The sequence below is a fragment of the Hyperolius riggenbachi genome, chromosome 6 (assembly GCF_040937935.1).
Source record: "Hyperolius riggenbachi isolate aHypRig1 chromosome 6, aHypRig1.pri, whole genome shotgun sequence".
NCBI classification, from domain to species: domain Eukaryota; kingdom Metazoa; phylum Chordata; class Amphibia; order Anura; family Hyperoliidae; genus Hyperolius; species Hyperolius riggenbachi.
Window position 1 is genome coordinate 15,492,201 of NC_090651.1, and position 24,584 is coordinate 15,516,784.

At 45.7% G+C, this 24,584-nt stretch overlaps 1 protein-coding gene across 1 annotated transcript in view; it reads left to right on the plus strand.

Annotated features, from left to right (window-relative positions):
- KIF1B (kinesin family member 1B) overlaps nucleotides 1–24,584 on the plus strand; it is a 271,664-nt gene that overhangs the window by 163,221 nt on the left and 83,859 nt on the right. The window contains 6 exon segments of the mRNA XM_068238866.1: nucleotides 582–657; nucleotides 7,320–7,399; nucleotides 7,487–7,593; nucleotides 8,955–9,038; nucleotides 10,807–10,987; nucleotides 11,848–11,920. Coding sequence (XP_068094967.1) covers nucleotides 582–657; nucleotides 7,320–7,399; nucleotides 7,487–7,593; nucleotides 8,955–9,038; nucleotides 10,807–10,987; nucleotides 11,848–11,920 — 601 coding nt within the window.

Consider the following 24,584-nt stretch of genomic DNA (forward strand, 5'->3'; position numbering starts at 1 on the left):
CGCACGCGTAGATATGAGGCAATGCGTATTTTTGTATGCATTGCGGTCCGCAACAGTGCTAATTGCAGTAGGGAATGCGTCCAATAATACGCATGCCGGCCGACTGGTGAGTCGTCAAAAACAAAACTGACAGCGGGGGACCGGAGGATTCCAGAGCGGCTCCGAGGCCACAGGACTGCTGCAGGGGGCTGGTAATAGCCCCAGGTAAGTGAAACTCTTTACCCCCCGTTGAGTTAAGGTTCCCTTTAAACAACTTGAATAGGCAGCGTATTCAACACAACACAAAAAGTCAGCATGTCCGCTAAACAGTACAATTAGGCAGAGCTTCCCCTAAACAACATACATGGGCAGCAGTCTCCCCAAAACAACATACACGGGCAGCAGTCTCCCCTCCAAACAAAATAAGATGTGTTCCTTTACATAAGTGGCACCCCCCAAAAAAGCATCAGCACACAGAAGGATAATGGCCCGCTTACCCCGAATCTCCAGGGCTAACAGCGTCACTGACGGTAACCTTTTTTTGTTCGCGGACAGTGGAGTTTCAAACCAACAAATAATTGTTTGGATTTTTTCCATTTCAGAGAAGCATTACTGGCGGAGATGGGCGTGGCCATTCGAGAGGACGGAGGAACGCTGGGAGTCTTTTCACCTAAAAAGGTACTTTACTATCCCTCTAGAAATAACTGGAATAGGGTCAGTGCAGCAGAATGTGAGACTGATGGTGTATTTCTGCTAGTGGGACAGTTTAATATTAGAGTGCAGGGGGTGTCCTGGGCGGTGAAGGTGTTATATAGAATGATCAGACCTGAAGTGATTTCATGGATCAGGGATGTTCTCACAGACATTTTGGTTGTGTGAACTGCAAAGTTAAAGAGGAACAGCAGGGAAAATAATGCGATGAATAAAACCGCTTATTTTTTTGTACAGTATTAATGCATAAATTATTTAGTCAGTGTTTGTCCATTGTAGTTACATCTTTAGCCCTGTCAGGTGATCCCTGCGGAATGTTTGTTTAGTGAATGTTCTGAAGCCAGGACAAAATATACCAGGGGGGAGATTACGCATAGCTAATCAGCCTAGGCTGTGACATCACTGGGAAGGCGGGGCTACATACCAATATACAGTGATGTATACTGTAGCTAGTGTAGGAAGTGTTTCTGTTGCTGAATCCAGGATAATTACTGTAGAAGTGGGTATCCCAAGTATTATATTTGTCATTACAGGGCCTCTTTAAATGTTGTGATGAGTATAGAGGGAGTTGGGGTTACATTGTAAGGTTGGGTGTGGGTCGAATGCAGGAGGATTAGTTAGAAAGAAATTACTTGCTGAATACGGGCTTAAAGCGGAACTGAAGAATAAAAAAAAAGTGTTTCACATTCCTGAGGCTTCTGCCAGCCCCTTGAAGCCTTCCTGTCCCGCGGCCGCTCCTACGCGATCCTCAGTTTCCGTCACAGCCAGCTAGTTTCGTTACCGCCGACTTGTAAGTCAACGGCAACTGTCCCTGCGCAGCCCTGGCCACGCGTAGCTTTCCTCACATTCCCGTCTGCTATTAGCGCAGGACGCTATTGCGAAGTCGTCGGTAACGAAACTAGCTGGGGGCGGGAGAACGGAGGATCGTGGAGGACCGGCGCAAGACAGGAAGGCGTGCAGGGGCTGGCAGAAGCCACCAGGTAAGGTTTTTTTTTTATTCTTCAGTTCCTCTTTAAAGGTTGGCACAAACAAAATGTAAGCAATGTCGCTTCTTTTTCGACCCAGAAGGCTTCATGGTTTTATCGCTTCCTGTGTGCTGTCCAGTTACTTGCAGAAAGTGTGTGTGTGCGGCATAATTTCTCATGTCTAGCAGTGACCTGTCCACCCCACACCCTCTCGATCCTCACCGCCCAGCAGTGATCTGTCCACCCTACATCCTCTCCATCCACACCGTCCAGCAGTGACCTGCCTACCCTACACCCTCTCCATCCTCTCCATCCACACCGTCCAGCAGTGACCTGTCCACCCTCTCCATCCACACCGTCCAGCAGTGACCTGCCCACCCTACACCCTCTCCATCCACACCGTCTAGTAGTGACCTGTCCACCCTACACCCTCTCCATCCACACCGTCTAGTAGTGACCTGTCCACCCTACACCCTCTCCATCCACACCGTCCAGCAGGGACCTGTCCACCCTACGCCCTCTCCATCCACACCGTCCAGCAGTGACCTGCCCACCCTACACCCTCTCCATCTACACAGTCTAGCAGGGACCTGTCCACCCTGCACCCTCTCCCTCCACACCGTCTAGCAGTGACCTGTCCACCCTACACCCTCTCCATCCACACCGTCTAGCAGGGACCTGTCCATCCTGCACCCTCTCCATCCACACCGTCTAGCAGGGACCTGTCCACCCTACACCCTCTCCATCCACACCGTCTAGCAGTTACCTGTCCACCCTACACCCTCTCCATCCACACCGTCCAGCAGTGACCTGTCCACCCTACACCCTCTCCATCCACACCGTCCAGCAGTGACCTGTCCACCCTACGCCCTCTCCATCCACACCGTCTAGCAGGGACCTGTCCACCCTCCACCCTCTCCATCCACACCGTCCAGCAGTGACCTGTCCACCCTACACCCTCTCCATCCACACCGTCCAGCAGTGACCTGCCCACCCTACACCCTCTCCATCCTCTCCATCTCGCAGTGACCTGTCCATACTCTCCATCCTCTCCATCTTGCAGTGACCTGTCCATACTCTCCATCCTCTCCGTCTAGCAGTGACCTGTCCATACTCTCCATACTCTCCATCCACACCACAATCTCTCTGCCCTGTATAGATTCCCTGCAATGCGCTGTCTCCATTCTCTGCTCTTCATTATCATTGCTCGCTTCTTCTCCAGATCTCCTCCATGATCTTTGATGATTATTTTGAATCTCTCTCTACCGATCAGGTCTGTTCATTGATGATTCATGAGCCATCGATCTATCGCTGATCTCTTTAGATTGCTAAATGGCTAGAGCAAACCTGAAGCGAAAATAAACGTATGATATAATGAATGCTATGTGTAGTACAGCTAAGAAATAGAACATGAGCAGCACAGATATGAGTCTCATTGGTTTCCAGTACAGGAACAGTTTAAAAAAACTTCAGTAGTTATCTGTGCAAAAGAACTTCTCTGAGCTATTCCACCCAAATACAGTCCTGTTTTCTGAAGCACTTAAATAGCCAAGAAACAGTGAGAGGCAGCTTGAGATTAGGTTTTACTGCAGGAAAGTTCAAAGCATCATTATGCCTGCTTTGTTTTATAGCTTAAAAGACAGAGTGTGGTTTCTAAACTGCGACTGTGACAGAATGATGAAATGTAGAAAAAAAATGCTATATAACTGAAGATAAAAATATGAGACTCTTTTCTTTGCTACTAATGTTTTATTCTTTATCCATACTACACATACAATTCCTTATATCATGAGCTTTTTCCCCTTTAGTTTTGCTTTAAATAATCTCCTGTAGAGATTGGATACCAATAAAGATGCTGAGAATTTTCAGGCCTCATTGAGCCAATCCTTTCATTGGACCTTCTCTAATATAGCGAGCGAGACTGGTGGCTCATAGATTACTGTCTTCTCATGCTTAGATGTATGGTAGACCCCTCAGTATGGATCATAGCAACCCCCAGAACTGTTCCATGAGGAAAGAGTTTGCCCAGAAGTGTTTCTCGGTGGTAGAGGCTGGTGAACATGGAGCGCTAACCGGCTTAATATATCTTTCATACATACCGGAGTTCTCATAATAAATAATGCAGGAGCAAGTTGTAATAATAGTAACTCCATTGCAGGAGGCAAGGTCGGCATCTCCATTACCTGGCGAGGTCGGCATCTTCTGCACCGCTCACAGCCGGGCTAACGAGGCCTGGAGTGGTCTATGCAGGAGCAGAACTACTACACCTGTGCAGAACACTCCCGGCCATGGAGATGTCAGTGGTTCCCTTTGACATCCACCAGCCCTAGGCACCTGCCTAGGTTACTTTATGGATAACCTGGCTGTGCCGCCTCATTCAGAATGGTGAATCCAGACAGTGTTACAATAGACAGTGCTCAGGATGGCTATGCATCACAGTACAGAAAACCATCACCCACATTTTTCTAGTATGAAACAGCTTTTGCTCCGCCTCCTGAGGTGTAAACATCCAATAAGGACAGTGAGCCCCAATCATCATGAGCACAGCAGTATAAAGTTCAGCTCCAGACACCTGACCGCCAGAGTAGCTGAAATCAGATTACGCCAGTGGCTGATTCAGACTCCACCTTCACCTGAAATACCACTTCATGGCAAACTGGTCCTTTAAATTCTGCAAAGATCTTAGACTATACCTTAAAATGCACCTGCCTGGGATGGTGTGTTTATCATGTAATGACATAGTGCTAGTGACACCCCAGCTGTTCCTGTTAGCTGTAGTGTATTACATATTATTTGCAGCAGATTAGCACTTCAGTAGCTTACATCAGAAGCTGTCATACTGCTGCTTACCGAGGGGGGGGGGGGGGGGGGGGGGGGGGTCTGGGACATGCTAATATGGCTTGCATGCAGAATTATTGCAACGTCTATGCTGATGGGAATTGGGCCATTTATATACACTTTTTCCTAGTGCAGTTCCAAGTTGCATGCAGGTTGCACTGGGGCTCAGTCCGCACCAAGGTAAAAAAAAAATGGATCAGGCGTCAGCGGGCAAACGGACATACAAACGGTTCCAATGTTAAATATAGAAGCCGTTTGTTTTCAACCGCTTTCACAGATCCGTTCGTTCCAATCCGCTTACCCCAATTCAAAATCCCTAAATTTTTGTTTTTCCGATATGGATCGGACAGGATCAATGCAAGCCCGTGACAGTGCCGTTCTCACTAGTCTTCTCGTCGTGTATGTTTTGCAAACTTAACTCACCTGCTCACATTTGACTCCTACCACTTGGTAGGGTGCATGCAACAAGCGCGGGTATATCTAGATCATAGCTCCAGCAAAAGCATCCGGTTCCCATTGTATTGGAACAAACCAATGGGAAACATCCCTCCCCTGGAAGGATTCTCATTGGTTCACTGATGAGTGGTGGACTAGTGATAGTCATGTCTAGGAGAACTCACAGAAGCATGTGATCAGTTTGGTCAGGTGATAGATATGCAAGTCATGATCATGTGCTAACAACTAATTGCAAATCTATCAGCTGATCCAACAAATCACACGCTTCTTCATGCGTTGTCCTAGACATGACTCTCACTATGGTGGACCAATGAGAATCCTACCTGTTGTTAGGGAGGATTGCCATTAGACTTTTGCAATCCAGTAGGAGCTGATCCCTGCGCTTATCCTCTGCAGTGTACCAAGTGGGTACCGGCGGTGGAGGGCGGTAAATAAAGCAGAGGGGTGGCGACATGAGTGGGATACACTGTGAATGGGCCATTGTGCACCTGGTCTTGTGCGGCCTGAGCCTAAATTAGCATGCTAGCCATTCATTGGCCGTCTCCAGTGATTGCATCTGCAGTCAGTTCGCAGCCATATCTGAGTTCTCTCTTCCTGATTCTCTGTCTCTCACTGTTATCATGCTTTTCATTTCACCCGTTGTGCATCCATTCTGTTTACGCATCATCGCCCATCTACAGATCTTCTCTCCCAGCCCATGTGACCTATTCGCCGACTCTTACGGGGTCTTCTCCCCAAAAAAGGTTTGTGGTGTACCGTAGCAGCCCATTAGCGTGTCACCATGTTTGGAGGAAAAATGTATAACTGGGCTCAAATCCAATGACGTGACTGTCTCCAACGTGTTAGTTTTGTGTGTGTCACCTGTAGAGTGTACTACTTGTTTATACCCTCATGTCATCTCTTTAAACCTCTTTAGTCCTAAACCCTAAAATGATATTGGACTTAAATTATAATGCGTGCTCTGGGAAGGGTGGTCCACAGGGGACTAAGGCCTCAATTCACTAAGATTTATCAAACATTTGATAATTTACCTCATGCGTAAAATCTAATTTTGAATTCACTAAGGTGTTAAATATTTATCAAATGTTTTATTGATAAAACGTTCAATAAATTTATAACACCTTAGTGAATTCAAAATTAGTTTTTACCCATGAGGTAAATTATCAAACGTTTGATAAATCTTAGTGAATTGAGGCCTAAATGGCTGAAACCACTAAAAAAAACAACAAATAATGAAAAAATATATGTATATACAAAAAGTTCAGTCACATATATACTGTGACAAACTACTCATCCTGCTTAATATTTATAGCAGGAATATTTCTCCAGGTTATGGTATGCCATCCAACTGGAAATCGTGTGTGTTGTGCGCAAGAAATATTTCCAGGCGCTTTGTATCATTATGCATGGGAACACGAGTTTATACTGTAAATGATAGCATGAAAGTCTCTGGACTTTTACGTTATCAGAACACACGTGGCAGAAATGACAGCAATGCACCTAGTGTAAATGATCCCTTAGGGCTATTTCACACTGCAAACGGTTTTCAGAGATTCTTAAATCGCCTGTCCACCAAATAGCGCTTTGACTATGCAATCCTATGAGAGTTTTCACACTCAAGCAAGACATTTTTCTTAAAGGGCACCCAAAATGAGAGGGATATGGAGGCTGACATGTTTATTTCCTTTTAAATAATGCACATTCCCTGGCTGTCCTGCTGATCCTCTGCCGCTAATACTTTTAGCCATAGACCCTGAACAATCATGCAGATCAGGTGTCTATAACAAATCTGACTAGATTAGCTGCATGCTTGTTTCAGGTGATTTAGACCCTACTGAGCAGAACAATCAGCAGGACTGCCAGGCAACTGGTACGGTTTAAAAGGAAATAAATTAAATATGGCAGCTTCCATAGGTCTCACTCCTAGGGTTCCTTTTAAATGTACAGAAGTGTTGCATGTGGTATTTTTACAACGATTGTGTTAAGAGTATAGAAACCCTGGAAAAGCTAAATCGTGAAATCTGAATTTTCAGTGTGAAGCCAACCTTAGTGAATCGCCTCTATCTATAAAATGCCCCTAAATGAGTGATGACAGGTCTCTGGGAACGGAAGAAGTTGCCCAAATGAAGCTACTTTCTTCTTCTTGGGATATTATGATAGGACATTATTATAATAGTCTTGTTTGATTGGTGGAGAGGGTCCTGCTGAGTGAGCTGCTAGCTTTGTGTCTAGGGGTAGATCTTTTGTCCCGTAGAATAGCTCTCTATCGAGGCCGCTGGACGCAGTCGTTCCTCTACAGCTGGAGGTTATCGGGTTACTTACAGTTCAGAAGCCATTTAGCTAACTAGATTACTCTGTTGTTTTTTCCAGACTCCTCATCTCGTTAACCTGAATGAAGATCCTCTTATGTCAGAGTGCCTGTTGTATTACATCAAGGATGGTATCACGAGGTAAGGCAGCTTATGATGTGAGAGCGCAGCTTTATATTGGAGGTGTAACAGTTACCTGACTTCTCATCCGCCATTTTGTGTCACCAGGGTGGGGCAGGCGGATGCCGAGAGGCGTCAGGATATTGTCCTGAGCGGAGCCCATATTAAGGAGGAACACTGCATATTCCGCAGCGAGAGGAGGTCCAATGGAGAAGGTAACACTGACTGACACTTTTAATACAAGGAGCGGCTTAAAATAAAAACATTCTTGATTACTGTAACTCCCTCCTTTCTGGCCTCCCCCTGAAACGCACTGCCCCCCTTCAATCAGTGATGTACGCGGCTGCAAGACTTCGCACCGCTCTGCATCCACATCTCCCCTTTGTGAATCCCTGCACTGGCTCCCTATCCGTTTCAGGATAAGTTTCAAGATTCTATGCCTGGCGTATAAATCTGTGCACAAAACCTGCCCTACCTACATCTCGGAGCTTGTTCACAAGTATACACCAGGTCACCCCCTCCGTTCCTCCAACGACCTTCGCCTCACCACCCCACGCATTTCACACTCCCATGCCCGCCTACAGGATTTCTCAAGAGCTGCCCCCACCCTCTGGAATGCCCTTCCACCACCCATCAGACTTGCTCCCTCTTTCAACACATTCAAGCAAGCCCTCAAAACCCACCTCTTTATGATGGCCTACCCACCTCCTACCACACAATAACTCTCTAAGGAATATTTAACAGCCCCACCTAGTGTTTCGACCCCTCCCTTTAGATTGTAAGCCTCTGGCAGGGTCCTCCCTTCCCTAGTGTAATCTACATGATCATGTGCTCCTGTCCTATGACAGCCTCGCACTTGTATTACTGGACCTACGTAACCAGCCCAAATCACATGATCATGTATCTTGTACCCTCTCCCTTCCCTAGTGTATTCTACATGATCGTGTGCTCCTTTCCTATGACAGCCTCGCACTTGTATTACTGGGCCTACCCAACCAGCCCAAATCACATGATCATGTATCTTGTACCCTCTCCCTTCCCTAGTGTATTCTGCATGATCGTGTGCTCCTTTCCTATGACCGCCTCGTACTTGTATTACTGGACCTACCTAACCAGCCCAAATCACACGATCGTGTATCTTGTACCCTCTCCCTTCCCTAGTGTATTCTACATGATCGTGTGCTCCTTTCCTATGGCTGCCTCGTACTTGTATTACTGGACCTACCTAACTAGCCCAAATCACATGATCATGTGTCTTGTACCTTCTCCCTTCCCTAGTGTATTCTACATGACCGTGTGCTCCTGTCCTATGACAGCCTGTACTTGTATTACTGGGCCTACCTAACCAGCCCATATTGCATGATCATGTATTTTGAACAATTTGAATGTATAACTTTGTTCTATGTTGTATAACCTTGTTACGTCTGTCATCCTTGTACCATTGTATATATTTATTGTCCAGCGCTGCGTAATATGTTGGCGCTTTATAAATACAATAAATAATAATAATAATAATTCATTTAATTGCCTTTGCTGAGTTTTAATCTCCTTTGTTTTGTGTTTGTTTTTTTTTTAGTTATTGTCATGCTGGAGCCGTGTGAGACTTCAGAAACCTACGTGAACGGAAAGCGGGTTGTCCTTCCTGTACAGCTGCGTTCTGGTATGGAGCCCTACTTCACTGTCTTAGCAGACTTTTGTGTTCAAAAACTCTGGGATAAAACGCTGACATAACATTCAATAAAATGTGTTTTCCTTCTGTTTATTAGTCATACAGTTATCATTTGATTTTGTGCACAAGTAATATTGTCTGTCTACAAATTACATATTCCCAAAGTACAGTTTATCTGCTCTGAAAGCTGCCATTGCATTTATATTGTGTAGCTGCTCTATTTATATATTAAAATCTTTCTAGTGATCACTTTTCAGCTCTGTAAATAATCTTTTAGAGCAATTAGAAAAGGCTGAGTCTCCTACCACTATAATGTGGGCCCTGATCAGTAATGCGCTGTACTTCTGGTGCTTTAGGCCCATGTTATAAAAGAGGCGTGTCACCTATGCTATATTTTATACAAACTATTAGGCTTCTTTCACACTGCACATAAAAATGTTCCATTATATTGGAATGGATCTGAACCGATGCAAACTGATCCTAGGCAAAGCATTAAAATCTATGCACATCAGTCCGCTAGGAATGGATTGTTCCGTCCTGACAAGCGTAACACAACTTTGGGTCCTGGACAATTTTTCCTGTTTGGCTGGACGAATAAGATGGTGACACAATCAATGCGAGCCTATGAGAACAGATGTTGTCCGTCCTCACTAGGCTGCACACCTCACATGCTTAGCAAAATACTCACCTGCTGCCGTCCGTTCGGGTCTATTGCAGCTGCTGCCACCGCTGCTGTCCATTCTGAACCCTGCACTGAAGAAATGGTGGTATACAGTTCAATAAACCAATGGGAATTGTCCCTCCCCAGGGAGGACTCTCATTGGTTCACTGAGTTGTGGACCAATGAAAATACTCCCTGACGCTCATGGAAGTCTTTTGCAAACCATTTGGAGCCTGATCCTTCTGATGGGGCTCTGGGATCTGTATATCACCATTTCTAGTGTGCAGAGGACTCAATCGACGGCGGAGGGACATGACAGCGACTGGAGGTGACATGAAAACGGAACCGGGTGAAAAAAACTGATACCACTGTAAGAAACGAATCTTTTTAAATGGAAAATGGATCAGTTTTTGATCTGTGTGAAACCGGCCTATTCGGTTCATAGACTAATGGTAAACTGGTTATGTCTGCTTAAATAATACGCTAACCCAATGCCCCCCCCCCCCCCCCCCCCTTGAAACATTCCGCTGCACTATCGGGGCTCTATAAAGCAGCCCCTTTAGCTCAATATTGCTTCCCATTCTAAATTGCTTGCATTGTTTAAAGGATACCACAACTGAAATGTGACATAATGAGATAGACATGTGTATGTACAGTGCCTAGCACACAGATAACTATGCTGTGTTCCTTTTTTTCTTTCTCTGCCTGAAAGAGTTAAATATCAGGTATGTAAGTGGCTGACACAGTCCTGACTCAGACAGGAAGTGACTACAGTGTGACCCTTACTGATAAGAAATTCCAACTATAAAACACTTTCCTAGCAGAAAATGGCTTCTGAGAGCAAGAAAGAGATAAAAAACGGGAATTTCTTATCAGTGAGGGTCACACTGTAGTCACTTCCTGTCTGAGTCAGGACTGAGTCAGCCACTTACATACCTGATATTTAACTCTTTCAGGCAGAGAAAGAAAAAAAGGAACACAGCATAGTTATCTGTGTGCTAGGCACTGTACATACACATGTCTATCTCATTATGTCACATTTCAGTTGTGGTATCCTTTAACATTACCGGGTAATCATACATTCCATCCATCTCACAGGAAATCGTATCATTATGGGCAAGAACCACGTTTTCCGCTTCAACCACCCTGAGCAGGCTCGGGCGGAGAGAGAGAAGACGCCCTCAGCGGAGACCCCCTCCGAGCCGGTGGATTGGACGTTCGCCCAGCGCGAGTTGTTGGAGAAACAGGGCATCGACATGAAGCAGGAGATGGAGAAAAGGTTTGTGTTTTTAATTTTATCGCTCATTAACGGTTGGACTTTTACTGGACGGTCATATTTTCATATCATGCAGATTGAAAGAAATGCTCTTCTTTAATTGATCCAAACAATTCTCGATATTGAAACCAATTGCTGTCGTATGTACGAAATAAGAATCTGCCATGCCGATCGACCAGTACTTCAAGGAAACTATCGATCATGCAATTGTTTAGGATCAATTGTCCCACACAGCTTCTCTGTTTTCATACAACATGATCTGAAAATTCTGAATACCATTGATAACTAAAAATCGTACCGTTGTTTGGCACTGATCTGTAAGCCGGGTAGAGGTGCAGATAAGCACTCAGCTGCCAGTCCGGGCACTTTTACATTGCCATTAAAAACATTCCAGCAGCCGCCCTGTCCCGTGCCGGTCCTGCCCGAGCCTCCGTTCTCCCACCGCCAGCTACTTTCGGTTTCGCCACCGGGCCACTGCGCCTGCGCGGCTCTGGCCACGCGTATACTTTCTTCTCGTCCCCTGCTATTGCAGAGGGGAACGCGAAGAAAGGATACGCTTGGCAGGGCTGCGCTGGCCTCGACTTTGAAGTCTAGGAACAGAACAGAGCTGGCGGTGGGAGAACGGAGGCTCGGGCAGGACAGGCGCGGGACAGGGCGGCTGCTGGGGGCTTGCAGAAGCCCCAGGTGAGTGAAACACTGTGCTATAATTGTATTTACAGTTCCGCTTTAAGTATTTATTTTCTTTGTAGTTTTAATAGTGTGCCAAATTGGGGGAATATTTTGATAGTAATTCTTTTGAAAGGGTGTGATTTGGTGGCTGCAGCTCACAGTATTTTCTGACAAAGCCCCTGTATTCTCCCCAGGCTCCAGGAAATGGAAATCCTTTACAAGAAGGAGAAGGAAGAGGCGGATCTTCTCCTGGAGCAACAGAGACTGGTAAGAGACCCATGCTGAATCTCCTCACTGTCGCCCCCTGTCTGTCACACCTCTTATATCACCTGCAGTAGCACACACACACACGTAGGGAGCTCTGAAGACCTCAGCTGCCCTTTCTCCACTCTGAGGCTTCCTTACAGTTCACATTTCCACCTAGAACCTTTGAGTATTGTGCAGCTGCTGCGTAACCTCTGCAAGCTTGGCCTGAGCTCTGCCACTGCCTCTCTTACACCTACATAGGAAGCCCACAGACTAAGGGATATTTCAGTTTATGGTGGACGTTGAGCTGCATTTCCTCTCTTCGGGAGTCTGGTGATGAGAATCCTGTGCCCAGGACTGCACTGCGGTACTGCTGCTGCGGGAATGAGGACTCCTGTCTCTTCTGGATTATTGATTTGTTTCCAAAGATATAACAGCAAAAGTTGTTAAAGAGGAACTGTCACGAAAATCTCAAAATTTAAAACACATACAAATAAGAAGTACATTTCTCCCAGAGTAAAATGAGCCATACATTACTTTTCTCCTATGTTGCTGTCACTTACAGTAGGCAGTAGAATTCTGACATTACCGACAGATTTTGGACTAGCCCATCTTCTCATAGGGGGTTCTCAGGGTTTTCTTTATTTTTAAAAGCACTTAGTGAATGGCAACTGCCAAAAAAGTGTGCAGCGAGCAGGGAAGCTGGCCAGCATCTATGTGTAAATCTTTTTCAGGGACTGTTTTTATAAAGAGTAAAGACCATGCTGAGAATCCCCTTTGGAGAGATGGACTAGCCCAAAACGTGTCGATAATGTCAGATTTCCACCATCTACTGTAAGTGACAGCAACATAGGAAAAAAGTGAGTTATGGCTCATTTTACTCTGGGAGAAATGTACTTCTTATTTGTATGTGTTTTAAATTTTAAGATTTTTGTGACAGTTCCACTTTAAGGTGATACTTTTAACGACTAACTGCAGAAGATTACCTTGCATGCTTTCCAAACTTTAAGTTTCCTCTTCAGGCATGATACAGAACGGAATCAGAACCGTATAAAGCTTAACAGACAGTCCCCTACTTACAAACGACCATTTCAGAGTTACAAAATAGTCTTTATGTACAAGATATACAATACTGTTTTTCTATTACATATTTTTGTTAAATGTTAGTTCTATAAATTGGTATAAGTAGCTTAAAACACTTTAAAGTGACACACAACTTATGATATAATGAATTGTATGTGTAGTACGGATAATTAATACAACATTAGTAGCAAAGAAAAAAGTCTCATATTTTTATTTTCAGTTCTATAGCTTGTACGGTTAGTCATTAAAGGTATCACCGAAACCTCTTTTGTTATGACTTTGCATTCTCTCTGTGACTTAAAGAGAACCTAAACTGAGAGGGTTATGGATTTTTCCTTATAAACTAATACCAGTTGCCTGACTCTCCTGCTGATCCTCTGCCTCTAATACTTTTAGCCACAGCCCCTGAACAAGCATGCAGATCAGGTGCTCTGACTGAAGTCAGACTGGATTAGCTGCATGCTTGTTTCAGGTGTGTGACTCAACCACCACTACAGCCAAAGAGATCAGCAGGACTGCCAGGTAACTGGTATTCATTAAAAGACAAATAGACAAATAGACAAGACAAATAACATTTATATTGCGCTTTTCTCCTTGCGGACTCAAAGCGCCAGAGCAGAGCAGCAGCCACTAGGGCGCGCTCTATTGGCAGTAGCAGTGTAAGGGAGACTTGCCAAAGGTCTCCTACTGAATTAGTGCTTGCTTACTGAACAGGCAGAGCCGAGATTCGAACCCTGGTCTCCTGTGTCAGAGGCAGAGCCCTTAACCATTACACCATCAGCCAACATCCATATCACTCTCAGTTTAGTTTCCCTTTAAAGGGAAGGTTTAAGCAAAATAAAAAAATGAGTTTCACTTACCTGGTGCTTCTACCAGCCCCCTGCAGCCATCCTGTGCCCTCGCAGTCACTCACTGCTGCTCCAGTCCCCCGCCGCCAGCTAGTTCTGCTTCCACCAGCCCCATGCAGCCATCCTGTGCTCTCGTAGTCACTCACTGCTGCTCCAGTCCCCCGCTGGCAGCTTGCCGACCTCGGAGGTCGGCGGGACGCATTGCGTACATTTTTACGCATTCCCGCTAGTGCAGGAACATTAACACATACATTTTTACGCGTTCAATGCGTACATTTTTACGCATTAAACCAGTAATGCGTAAAAATGTATGTGTTAATGTTTCTGCACTAGCGGGAATGCGTAAAAATGTACGCAATGCGTCCCGCCGACCTCCGAGGTCGGCAAGCTGCCAGTGGGGGACTGGAGCAGCAGTGAGTGACTACGAGAGCACAGGATGGCTGCATGGGGCTGGTAGAAGCAGAACCAGCGGGTGGCGGGGGACCGGAGCAGCAGTGAGTGACTACGAGGGCACAGGATGGCTGCAGGGGGCTGGTAGAAGCAGAACTAGCTGGTGGCGGGGGACCGGAGCAGCAGTGAGTGACTACGAGGGCACAGGATGGCTGCATGGGGCTGCTGGAAGCCCCAGGTAAGTGAAACTCATTTTTTTATTTTGCTTGGACATTCCCTTTAACAGCGGATCGCATACAACTTGATTTATTTCAAGTTAGGCAGAGATACACTGCAGAGCGCTTTGCTGACCGTCAGCGCTGCCAATACAGTTTTTTAAAAACGCTCCCATTGACTTGCTTTAAAAGCTCCGGGATTGCGATTTTTCAAAAGATCAAAGTGCTCTGCAGTGTGTCTCAGGCCTTAGAGAGAATATGTCACTATGGGGGGTCCCTCTCAACGTCGAGGAGAGTACCGGCTCTCCATAGATCTAATGTATAGGGAGATATCATTCCTGGACTCCCTGAGAGATCAGTACCAGCGGCTTGCTCAGCCTGACAGACTCCACCTGTAACTGAAATATCGCTTTTGACTGTTGGTAAATGTATTTGCATGGAGTGCCCTGCTTGCTGCTCTGCACCTTAGAGCATCTTCCTCTACCACTGCCTCGTGTATGGAATCTGTTCTGATGCGAATTCCAATGAGAACTGCTGCGTCCAACCATCATCTTTACATGCCGATTTACAAAGTAAAATGTTCCGTTTTTATTATATATGTGAGGGGCTCAGTACAGGCGTGTTGTTTTGTGCATCATGCTGAGCAGCTATCGTATTGAGAGCAGAGGGGAGATCCATACAAACAATAGGCTGCAGTTCCCAGGCAACCAACCGGTTTCAGTTTTTTGCTTAAAGAAACAGTACATTTTATAAAGGGTACTTATCAGCAATGCTAACCCATGATTCTAGTACCTGCTACCCCTCTCATTTGTGTAATCTGAAGAGCAAGGTCTTGCTTTGTTTAAATACCTACCGTGGCTTTGTCATGGCTACTGCTTTTACCTATCAGGAGAAAGTAGAAGATGTATGTATTAAAATAGAGAAACTGTCTGTTTCCTGCTCAACAGCACCACCTAGTGGCTGGAGGGAGCTGTGGCTCTAGATGTAACCACACTAGTGTTGGTGAAATCAATCCTCAATGACTGCAGACATGGATAAGGTGGGAGGGTCTTGGGGCACTTATTGGTAGCTGCACTTTGTTAGCACAGTTAACTTTTAAACCAGAATTTTGCTTGCTGTGAGCTGCATTTTCCATCCACTTTTCTCTGCGCCCGTTTTGAAGAATCCGTCCCACTGTCATTTCACGTTACCAAGTGGTAGAACTTTTGACAGTAGTGATAGAGCAGCGTCCTTACTGTGTGAGTTGACATGAAACATTTCAAGCGTCCCTAGCAATATGGCTGCCTTCGTGTGCACAGGACATACAAGACTTTATGGTCTATCTTAATGGCAGAGTGCCTCAGTCCCCTTTCAACTGTTTACTAACCTGTATTTCCAGTGTACAGCCTGCATAGTGATTTGTGGGGGGGGTGTAAAGCTTAATACTGACCTGTTCTGTTGCATTTTGCATGCGTTTTCTGTCTCGCTGCATGCAATCTGGACTCTCACTTATTGCATCCTATAGCAAATGATGGCCAGTCGTACCATAGCTGATTATTTTTTTATAATACTACCTATATAAAATAGGGAGTTTCCTTGCGACACAATCTGCAGATGTCTATTGTCATAGTTGCGTAAACTTTGATACATCTACATTTTTATAACTGTTTAGTGTTGATGAGTATTGCGTCTTGTAGGTCATCCAACTCCAGTTCTCAGGGAAATTCCACATTTATTGAGAAAAAAAATCATTCCTAGATAATATTTTTTCTGTTTTATGTGCATCTAAGAACCAGCCAGCGCTTCATATGGAAACTAGCAGTGTGACAGTTAGCAGCCAGTCAGTGGATTAGTGCCATTGTTTAAAACGACCCTGCGGGGTACCTCAGGTGAAAAAAGTAAATACTTGCCGGTACTTGCATATTATACCATCTGAAGAGTTTGGCAGTTCCTTGTTTAAGTTTTTGTTTGCTTCACTGCCAAGATTTAACCCTTTTTGAAAAGCTGAAAGTCCTTGCTTTCCATTACACCAGGTCCCGTGTCAGTGTAATGCTCTGTTGACAAGCTATACACCCTCCTGACCTCTCTCTCTGTGTGTTCCTGGCCGGGGCTGGAGACTCTATTAAGACAAAGGAGCAGCCCAGCTATACACCCTCTTCACCTCTCAAGATGCAGGGGACACCCCTCCTTCAAAACCCTTTAACTTGGCAATGGAGCATCACACTGACACGGGACCTGGTGTAATGGAAAGCTGGGACTTTCAGCTTTTCAAAATCTTGGTAGTGGAGAAATATAATACGTAAGTACTTACTTTGGTTGTCTCCTTAATGAGAGGGAAGCCTTTGGATCCTCCAGAGCTTCTTACGCTGTCCTCTGGTCTTCTGCCAACATCCGGGACCCTCCTGCACAACGTGACCGCACACCTCTTCTTGCACGACTGTACTGTGTGAACACAGTCTTGTCTGTGCTGTAGCAGAGACGCTCCTGCACAACGTGACCGCACACCTCTTCTTGCACGACTGTACTGTGTGAACACAGTCTTGCCTGTGCTGTAGCAGAGACGCTCCTGCACAACGTGACCGCACACCTCTTCTTGCACGACTGTACTGTGCGATCACAGTCTTGCCTGTGCTGTAGCAGAGACGCTCCTGCACAACGTGACCGCACACCTCTTCTTGCACGACTACTGTGTGAACACAGTCTTGCCTGTGCTGTAGCAGAGACGCTCCTGCACAACGTGACCGCACACCTCTTCTTGCACGACTGTACTGTGTGAACACAGTCTTGCCTGTGCTGTAGCAGAGACGCTCATGCATGAACGGCTGCAGCCTACTGCGCAGGGGGGACAGTGTTTGCGCAGTAGGGTCACACTTGAAGAGGAGCGCTGTCCCGAGCGTAGAACCCAACAAGCGCTTGTTGATTACCTTTTGGAGGGTGCACGCTTCATAATGGGAGACCCAATGACTGTGGGGTAAGCCTCTATATGATCCAGAGCTTTCCTATCTCTTAGGTAAGCATATGGCTTTTGACCCCAGGTGCGCCTCAGGTACACTTAAATAGGTGAATTAAGTGATGGGCTTTTTCTGTGTACGGGTAACTACTTGTGGCATCAGTACTCCAAGCTGTTCTGTTGTTATAGTTGCAAGGAAGAGCAGTCTAAGCCCACTTTCAGTTCTAGATACAGTAGATACAGTTAGCATCTGACGTTGGCGCATAACGTCAGACGCTAGGCGCCAGTAGCGCATACGGAAAACCGCACGGAGGTCACAGGAACCGCACGGAGGCTGCAACAGGACAGGTAATGTATAAATGCACAGGAGGGGCACATTTATACATTGCGGTGGGGGTTTCCTCGTCTCGCCGCTCGCTCGGAAATCTCCGCCGTACCGCCACAGACCCGACCAAGCAGCTTCGGCCCGACTTCTTGCAGCATGCGCGATAGACAAAGCGACCAATTTCTGTCCCTTAATTGGTCGCTTTGTCGGTTGGGCATGCACTTGGAGGCAACGATTTTCATCCAATTCGATTATAATAAACAAATTAGATGGTCGATCAGCCGCCAAGTCGCCTGATGTATGGCCACCTTAAAGAGAGACTGAAGCGAGAATAAATCTCGCTTCAGACCTCAGAGTTAGCAGGGGCATGTGTGCCCCTGCTAAAACGCCGCTATAGCGCGGCTTAACGGGGGTCCCTTCACCCCCAAATCCCCCTCCGTAATGCGGGGGAGCGCTTCCTGGTTGGGGCAGGGCTAACCGCTGCAGCCCTGCCCCACGCGCGTCTGTCAGCGCGTATCTCCGCCTCTCCCCCGCCCCTCTCAGTCTTCCTTCACTGAGAGGGGCGGGGGAGAGGCGGCGATGCGCCGCTGACAGACGCGACTGGAGGCAGGGCTGCAGCCGTTAGCCCTGCCTCCAGGAGCGACCAAATGCACTACCAAGTTGTGCTGGGGTGGGTTTGGGGGTGAAGGGACCCCCTTTGTGCGGCGCGATAGCGGCGGTTTAGCAGGGGCACACGTGCCCCTGCTAACTTTGAGCTCTGAAGCGAGATTTATTCTCGCTTCAGAGTCTCTTTAAGACTGCTTCAGTCAAGACAAGGGGCTTCAGAGCCACCTGCCAGTCACTCAGTTTAAACAGATGTGGAAGACAAGAAGCTCCTGTTTCTGTCTTTGCAGGTAATTATATATGCATAAGGGGGGAGGTGCTGTGGGCGGAGTGTGCTGAAAACTTGAGCAACATAGTACAGACTCCAGACTAGAACTAGGCTTACTGCCAATTACATCTGGCACCAAATTGAAATGGAATGGAAGGGTAATTGTAGACAGTTAAATTGCAAAATTTCAGCACTGGTATATCTTTATGGCAAATTTTAACAAGAATTTCATTTTAAGCCTGTCATTAGAAAGCTAGAGAGGCTGCCATTTTAACCTCTGTGCAGAGTTCCTTGACCGTAACGCCCAGCTTCTGGCTATAATGCATTCTAAATTGGATATTGTATTGAGGCTAACATATTTATTTCCTACAATGCACATTGCCTGGCTGTCCTGCTACCCATAGCCCCTGAACATCTGTGTAGTAGAGTAAAGCCACCCTGTTGGTCATTGTTATGGATGGTCAATTAGATGCAAATTATTCCGAGTTGATGCTGGATTATGTAGATTTCGTAGGCAAGCTTATGCAGCTTGAAAATCGTCGTGAATACTGCCGAGGTGGAATTTCACTGCTCTATTTTAAATAGATTCGAAAAAGTAAAGTTCCGCATAATGTCACTAAGAAAATACAAGCCTTTATTAATTCACAAAAAAGCAGCAGTCTCTAAGTGAAGAAGGCTTGTATTTTCTTAGGGACATTGTGCGGAACCTCACTTTTCCGGATCTACTGGTCTATGGCGTAGAGGCCTGGCTCCTACACTGACCCAGAGGCTGAGCGGACTTCACCTTGTTTGGTCCATTTTCAAGCTTGATAAATTTGCATAATCCAGCATCAACTCTGAATTATTTGCATCTCATTGACTTTCTGCAGTCACCATTTCCATAGCCTGTTCTAGTTTTATGGCTGCTTTGAAGAAAATGCCAATAGTCTGTTGATCATCCAGTCATTGTGGTTTCCATCTGTGCCGTCTGGCAACCACTGTACATGTTACCTCTTGCCAGATGTCAGGATAGACTTATATGGCAAGCTTTGATTATTGGTGTTTAAAAATACATGACTGTAAAGAATTGTGTTTGAGTTGTGTAGTTTGTGAGCTCTAGTCTCTAGTGACTAGTTTGTGAGCGCTAGTCAAGTCTAGTGATTGCTATACCTGCAGGATTGCACTTACACTGGCTTAAAGGGAAGATCCGCGCTGCACATAAAAAAAAAAACTGCACTTACCTGGGGCTTCTTCCAGCTCCTGTTAGTTGATTGGTGCCCTCGTAGCAGCTCCTCTCCCTCCCGGCATCTAGCAGTGAAGAAGCCGACCTCGCCAGGTCGGCGTCATGTGTGTTCCACGGCGCGGGTCACGTGGTGTACGTGACATCATCGGGTCTCTACTGCGCAGGCGCAGTAGTTCAGTGCCTGCGCAGTAGAGACCCGATGACGTCCCTACACCCCGTGGCCCCCCCGCCGTAGAGTGCACAGAAGCCGACCTGGCGAGGTCAGCTTCTTCACCGCTGGACGCCGGGAGGGAGAGGAGCTGCTACGAGGGCATCGATCAACTGCTAGGAGCTGGAAGAAGCCCCAGGTAAGTGCAGTTTTTTTTTATGTGCAGCGCGGATCTTCCCTTTAATAAAGGTTCGTACACCCTTTCAAATATGATAACCCCTTAAACAATTTGTGAATGTTTTAGGCAGCCTATTCCTGTACAAACAACGCTGTCTTTGTGTACAGGATACGGAGGTGGGTGGGCTGGAGTCAGCCGCTGCCATCATGTACAGCGGGTTATTGCAATCTTTCACGTTTTTCCAAATCATGAACAGTTCACGGTCATTTGGGGGAACCTGTAAACTCTACGAAATGGTGCCAGGAACTATCAGAAACAATAAATTCAGATGATCTTAGTTGCACGTATGTACGGGCTTTAGAGGAATACCAAGGTGATGTTAAGGATAAACAAAAATGATTTTTTTTATCTATCCCATAGTTATATTTTAAGTTTTTACTGTTTTAATATCTAAAATACACTAGAGCTATTGACCTTTTTATCTATCGCCTGCACGTAGCAGCCCTTCTCTGCCAGGAAAGTGTTTTATGGCTGGAATTCCTTTTGTCACTTGCATACTTGAATGTTTAACTCTTTCAGGCAGAGAAAAAAAAAGGAACACAGCCTAGTTATTTGTATGCTTAGCACTATACATACACATGTTTATTTCATCAGTTTATTTTCACCTCGGTATTCCTTTATGTAATCTGTTGGGGGATGTATGAGAATGTAACACCCAGTGATAACTCACCATTTACTTCTGTATTCCCTTTGTGACAAGAGAGTTGTAGTAAAACCTCACACACATGCTAGAGGCATACATATGAACTGGCTGCCGGGAGACTTGGGCGCAGGATACAGACGGTATATGGCTTATCCTGCTGCTGTGTAAGTCCCCGGGGCGTTAAATACTAATCCCCCTCCAGGTCCACGTGGATAGTGGGAAATGCTGTAATTTGGTTTCCTCCTATTGCTGGCGGCCAAATTACAATGTTTAAAAAGTAACTTCAGCTCAGGCTTCTGACAGCGCCGAAGTCACTCAGTGTGCGCCTGTGCGAGAGGGTTCTCGGCCCGGGCCCCTGCGAGAGGGTTCTCGGCCCGGGCAGCTGGTCATGGCCACCTCTGCTGACAATCTAGTGTGTGTGTATGGTGGATCTGAAGTATCGTCTCGGTCATTCCCCTTGTTCTCCTACTGCTCATCCCGCCGTTCCATGTACTGCAGCATCACCCCTCCATTGTTTCTGATCGAGTCCCAATCCCTGCGGGACACAGTCCTTAATGTGGAACTTTAGCGAAAAGGGGAAAAAAATAAATTCTTTTGCAAAGTGAGAAGTTAAAAAATGGAAGAGAGATCAAGAAATTATTGATAATCACCATGTAATTTGGTTGTGTTGTTTGATCCACAATGAGTCTGCAGGTCCTCCTCTTTACTACTGGCATACAAGAAAAAAAAAACAGACCGCAACAACTGCCATCACCTATAACCACACCCCCTAACAATGCGATAGGCTAAAAGGTTTTTTTTTTTACAGATACATATGCACAGAGAGAGATATTGCTTGCTTGATGGTTGGAAGCAGCTGTTATTTCCCACAATGCAACAAGGCTCACAGACAGGAAACTGTCAGGACCATGGTCATGTCATCACACTGAGGGAGGGGGTTTCACCACAATATCAGCCATACAGACACTCCATACCCCCGATGATCTATTAGACAAAAGCTAAAGATTTCTCATGGGAAACCTTGGCTATCCTTCCTCTTTAAGGCTTAGGCTTAAAAAAAACCTTAAAAATAAGGCAAGAAAAATAATAAATACCAAAATTAATTAGGGACGGTTCACTAATTTTGTCCGCTTCTCGGAGCGCAGGGACAGACGTGTGCATGGATCCTACGTTTAGGATTTGTTTACAATTACTATTTTGAACAGACTCATTTGATCTGTTTCAGGAATCGGAATGCACCATCCCAACCTGCACGATCATTGAGTGATTTATATTTATTTACATTCTTTTTACTTGCAAAGAGATGAAAATGTATTATGTAGATAAGAATCTGATCAAAATATATATATATATTCTGCAGTATAGTTGCATACACCAAGAAAAAAGTCAGTGTTTGTAATTTTGAATTATATTTGTGTCATCACTGTTCACCTTTAGATTGGTGGTGGTGGTGGAGAGGGGGGCTAGCTGGGGTGCGCTCTTGCTCTGATATGCTGAGTAGTGTCATTGGATTGTCTAACAAGAGCGTTATAGTACCTGAACTCAGTACAGCCTATTTCCTTGCAGCTCCTGATGTATGTCACATGACATGCAGAGACAGGAGCCGCAAGGTGATAGGCTGAACGGCGTGATGCAAAGAGGAGGTAGGACCTTTCCTGCCACTGAAATTAGGTGAAGTATGCTGTGCTGCTGCCACTACTCTGCTATATCTTTGAGGGGAGGGAATGCTGGCCGACAGGGTTTTGATGGGGTGGGCCGTGAATTCTTGCTGTATCTTCTGACAGTAGGCTTCACCTTTGTAGATGTTATGAAGGAATTCACGAGAGGCTGTGTGACTGACACATACAGTACTTAGAATCCAAACAATTGAAAGTGGAGTCTGCTCACAGTCTTATTTAGGAACAACATGAATCCTTTATTGTTCCAGCCCACACTTGTTAGGACATATGAACATCACAGCTGACGATCGTTTCGGGGCCACCAAAGGTCCTGTTTGTCAAGGCATGGGCAGACCTGTACGTGTTTTTGTCTGCCTATGTCTTGACAAAGGGGACCTTGGTGGCCCCGAAACAATCGTCAGCTGTGACAGTCAGATGTCCTATCGTGTGTTGGAAGAATAAATTCATATCATTCCTGAGTAAGACTGTGTGCGGAACCCTCTTTCGATTGTTTGAATTCTACTGCTATTGGGATTCTGCACCAGCAACCATTTCTGACAGGTGTGCGATTATTTTCATTGAACATACAGCACTTACTGTATATACTCATGTATAAGCCTAATTTTTCAGCATAAAAAATGTGCTGAAAAGTTATCCCCCCTCGGCTTATATGTGAGTCAGTGGAGCAGAACGGATGGTGGAGCTGGTTTTGTTACTGGCACAGGAGCGTAAGGATCTTGCACTAGTGATCCTGCTCTTATCAGCTTGCGCCCTGTTGTGCCTGTGCCCCCCCATCCCCAGCAGCATGGTGTGCAGAGTGTGCTGCTCAAGACTACCTGTGTCTCCTGGCTTGTGGAGCGGAGAGTGCAAGCAACATGTCAGCGGTGCAATGATCAGGAATCTATGACACAATGTAGTGGCTTCTTGAGACACAACTGTATGATCCTTGGGTTACATCTGGCTATGGGGAGGGGGGCTGACTTGTACTGGGGGCACATCTGGCTACTGTGGAGAGGGCTATACTGGGGAGGGGCTTATATGCAAGTCAATCACCTTGGCTTATGCACAGGTCGGCTTATATGCGAGTATATACGGTAGTTCTGTAACTCCTGGTTAGATTGTGGGGCATTTAAACCTGATATTAGTTGGGGATCTATAACTTTTCATCAGTACCCTACGACACCTTGTGAACGTTCCTTGTTGACCCAACACAACGGACTGGCATCAGTACTAAAAGCTTTTGTAACACGTTGTCCTTTTCTCTTGAATACTAAACTTACCAACTTTGCTGCAACCAACTCAAAGCACCAGCATCTGAACTCTGCCTGTACTAACCATTGTTTACTGACCTCCTTCTTGGCTGTCCTTGTCTTCTTGCATCTTGGATTGTTGGGTTTGCTGTGCGAAGAAGTAAAAGAATTTCACTCTGTTTGCATTGGGCATGCTGGTTTTTCACCATCTCTAACTCTGTGTTCTTTCAATGAAGGCTGCCTATCTTCTCCTCCAACTTTTCACTCGTTCTAGGTGAGAACTAAATATTTAGTTCACCTTTTTTCAAAAACATCACCCCAACATTTTGTTTTTATCTATTAATTTATTTATTTTTTACATCATTTTGTTGTTTCCTTAGTTTCTGTCATGTCCCTTCTTTGTTTACCATTTGTTGTTTTCCATCCTTTTTTTTCCTGTTTCTTTTGGGGCCATTTTGATTTTGTTTCTCTCTAAAGGATGGCGACTCCGACAGCGGGGACGACTCTGAAAAACGGTCGTGCGAAGAGAGCTGGCGGCTGATCACCTCGCTACGGGAAAAGCTCCCTCCCAGCAAAGTACAGAGCATTGTCAAAAAGTGCGGCCTGCCCAGCAGTGGGAAGAAGCGAGAACCAAATAAGATGTATCATATTCCACAACGTCGCAGACTGAGCAAAGATTCCAAGTGGGTGACCATCTCTGACCTCAAAATCCAGGCCGTGAAAGAAATATGTTACGAAGTTGCACTTAATGACTTTCAGCACAGCCGACAGGAAATTGAAGCCCTCGCCATAGTCAAAATGAAAGAACTCTGTGCCATGTATGGTAAGAAGGATCCAAATGAACGAGATTCTTGGAGAGCAGTTG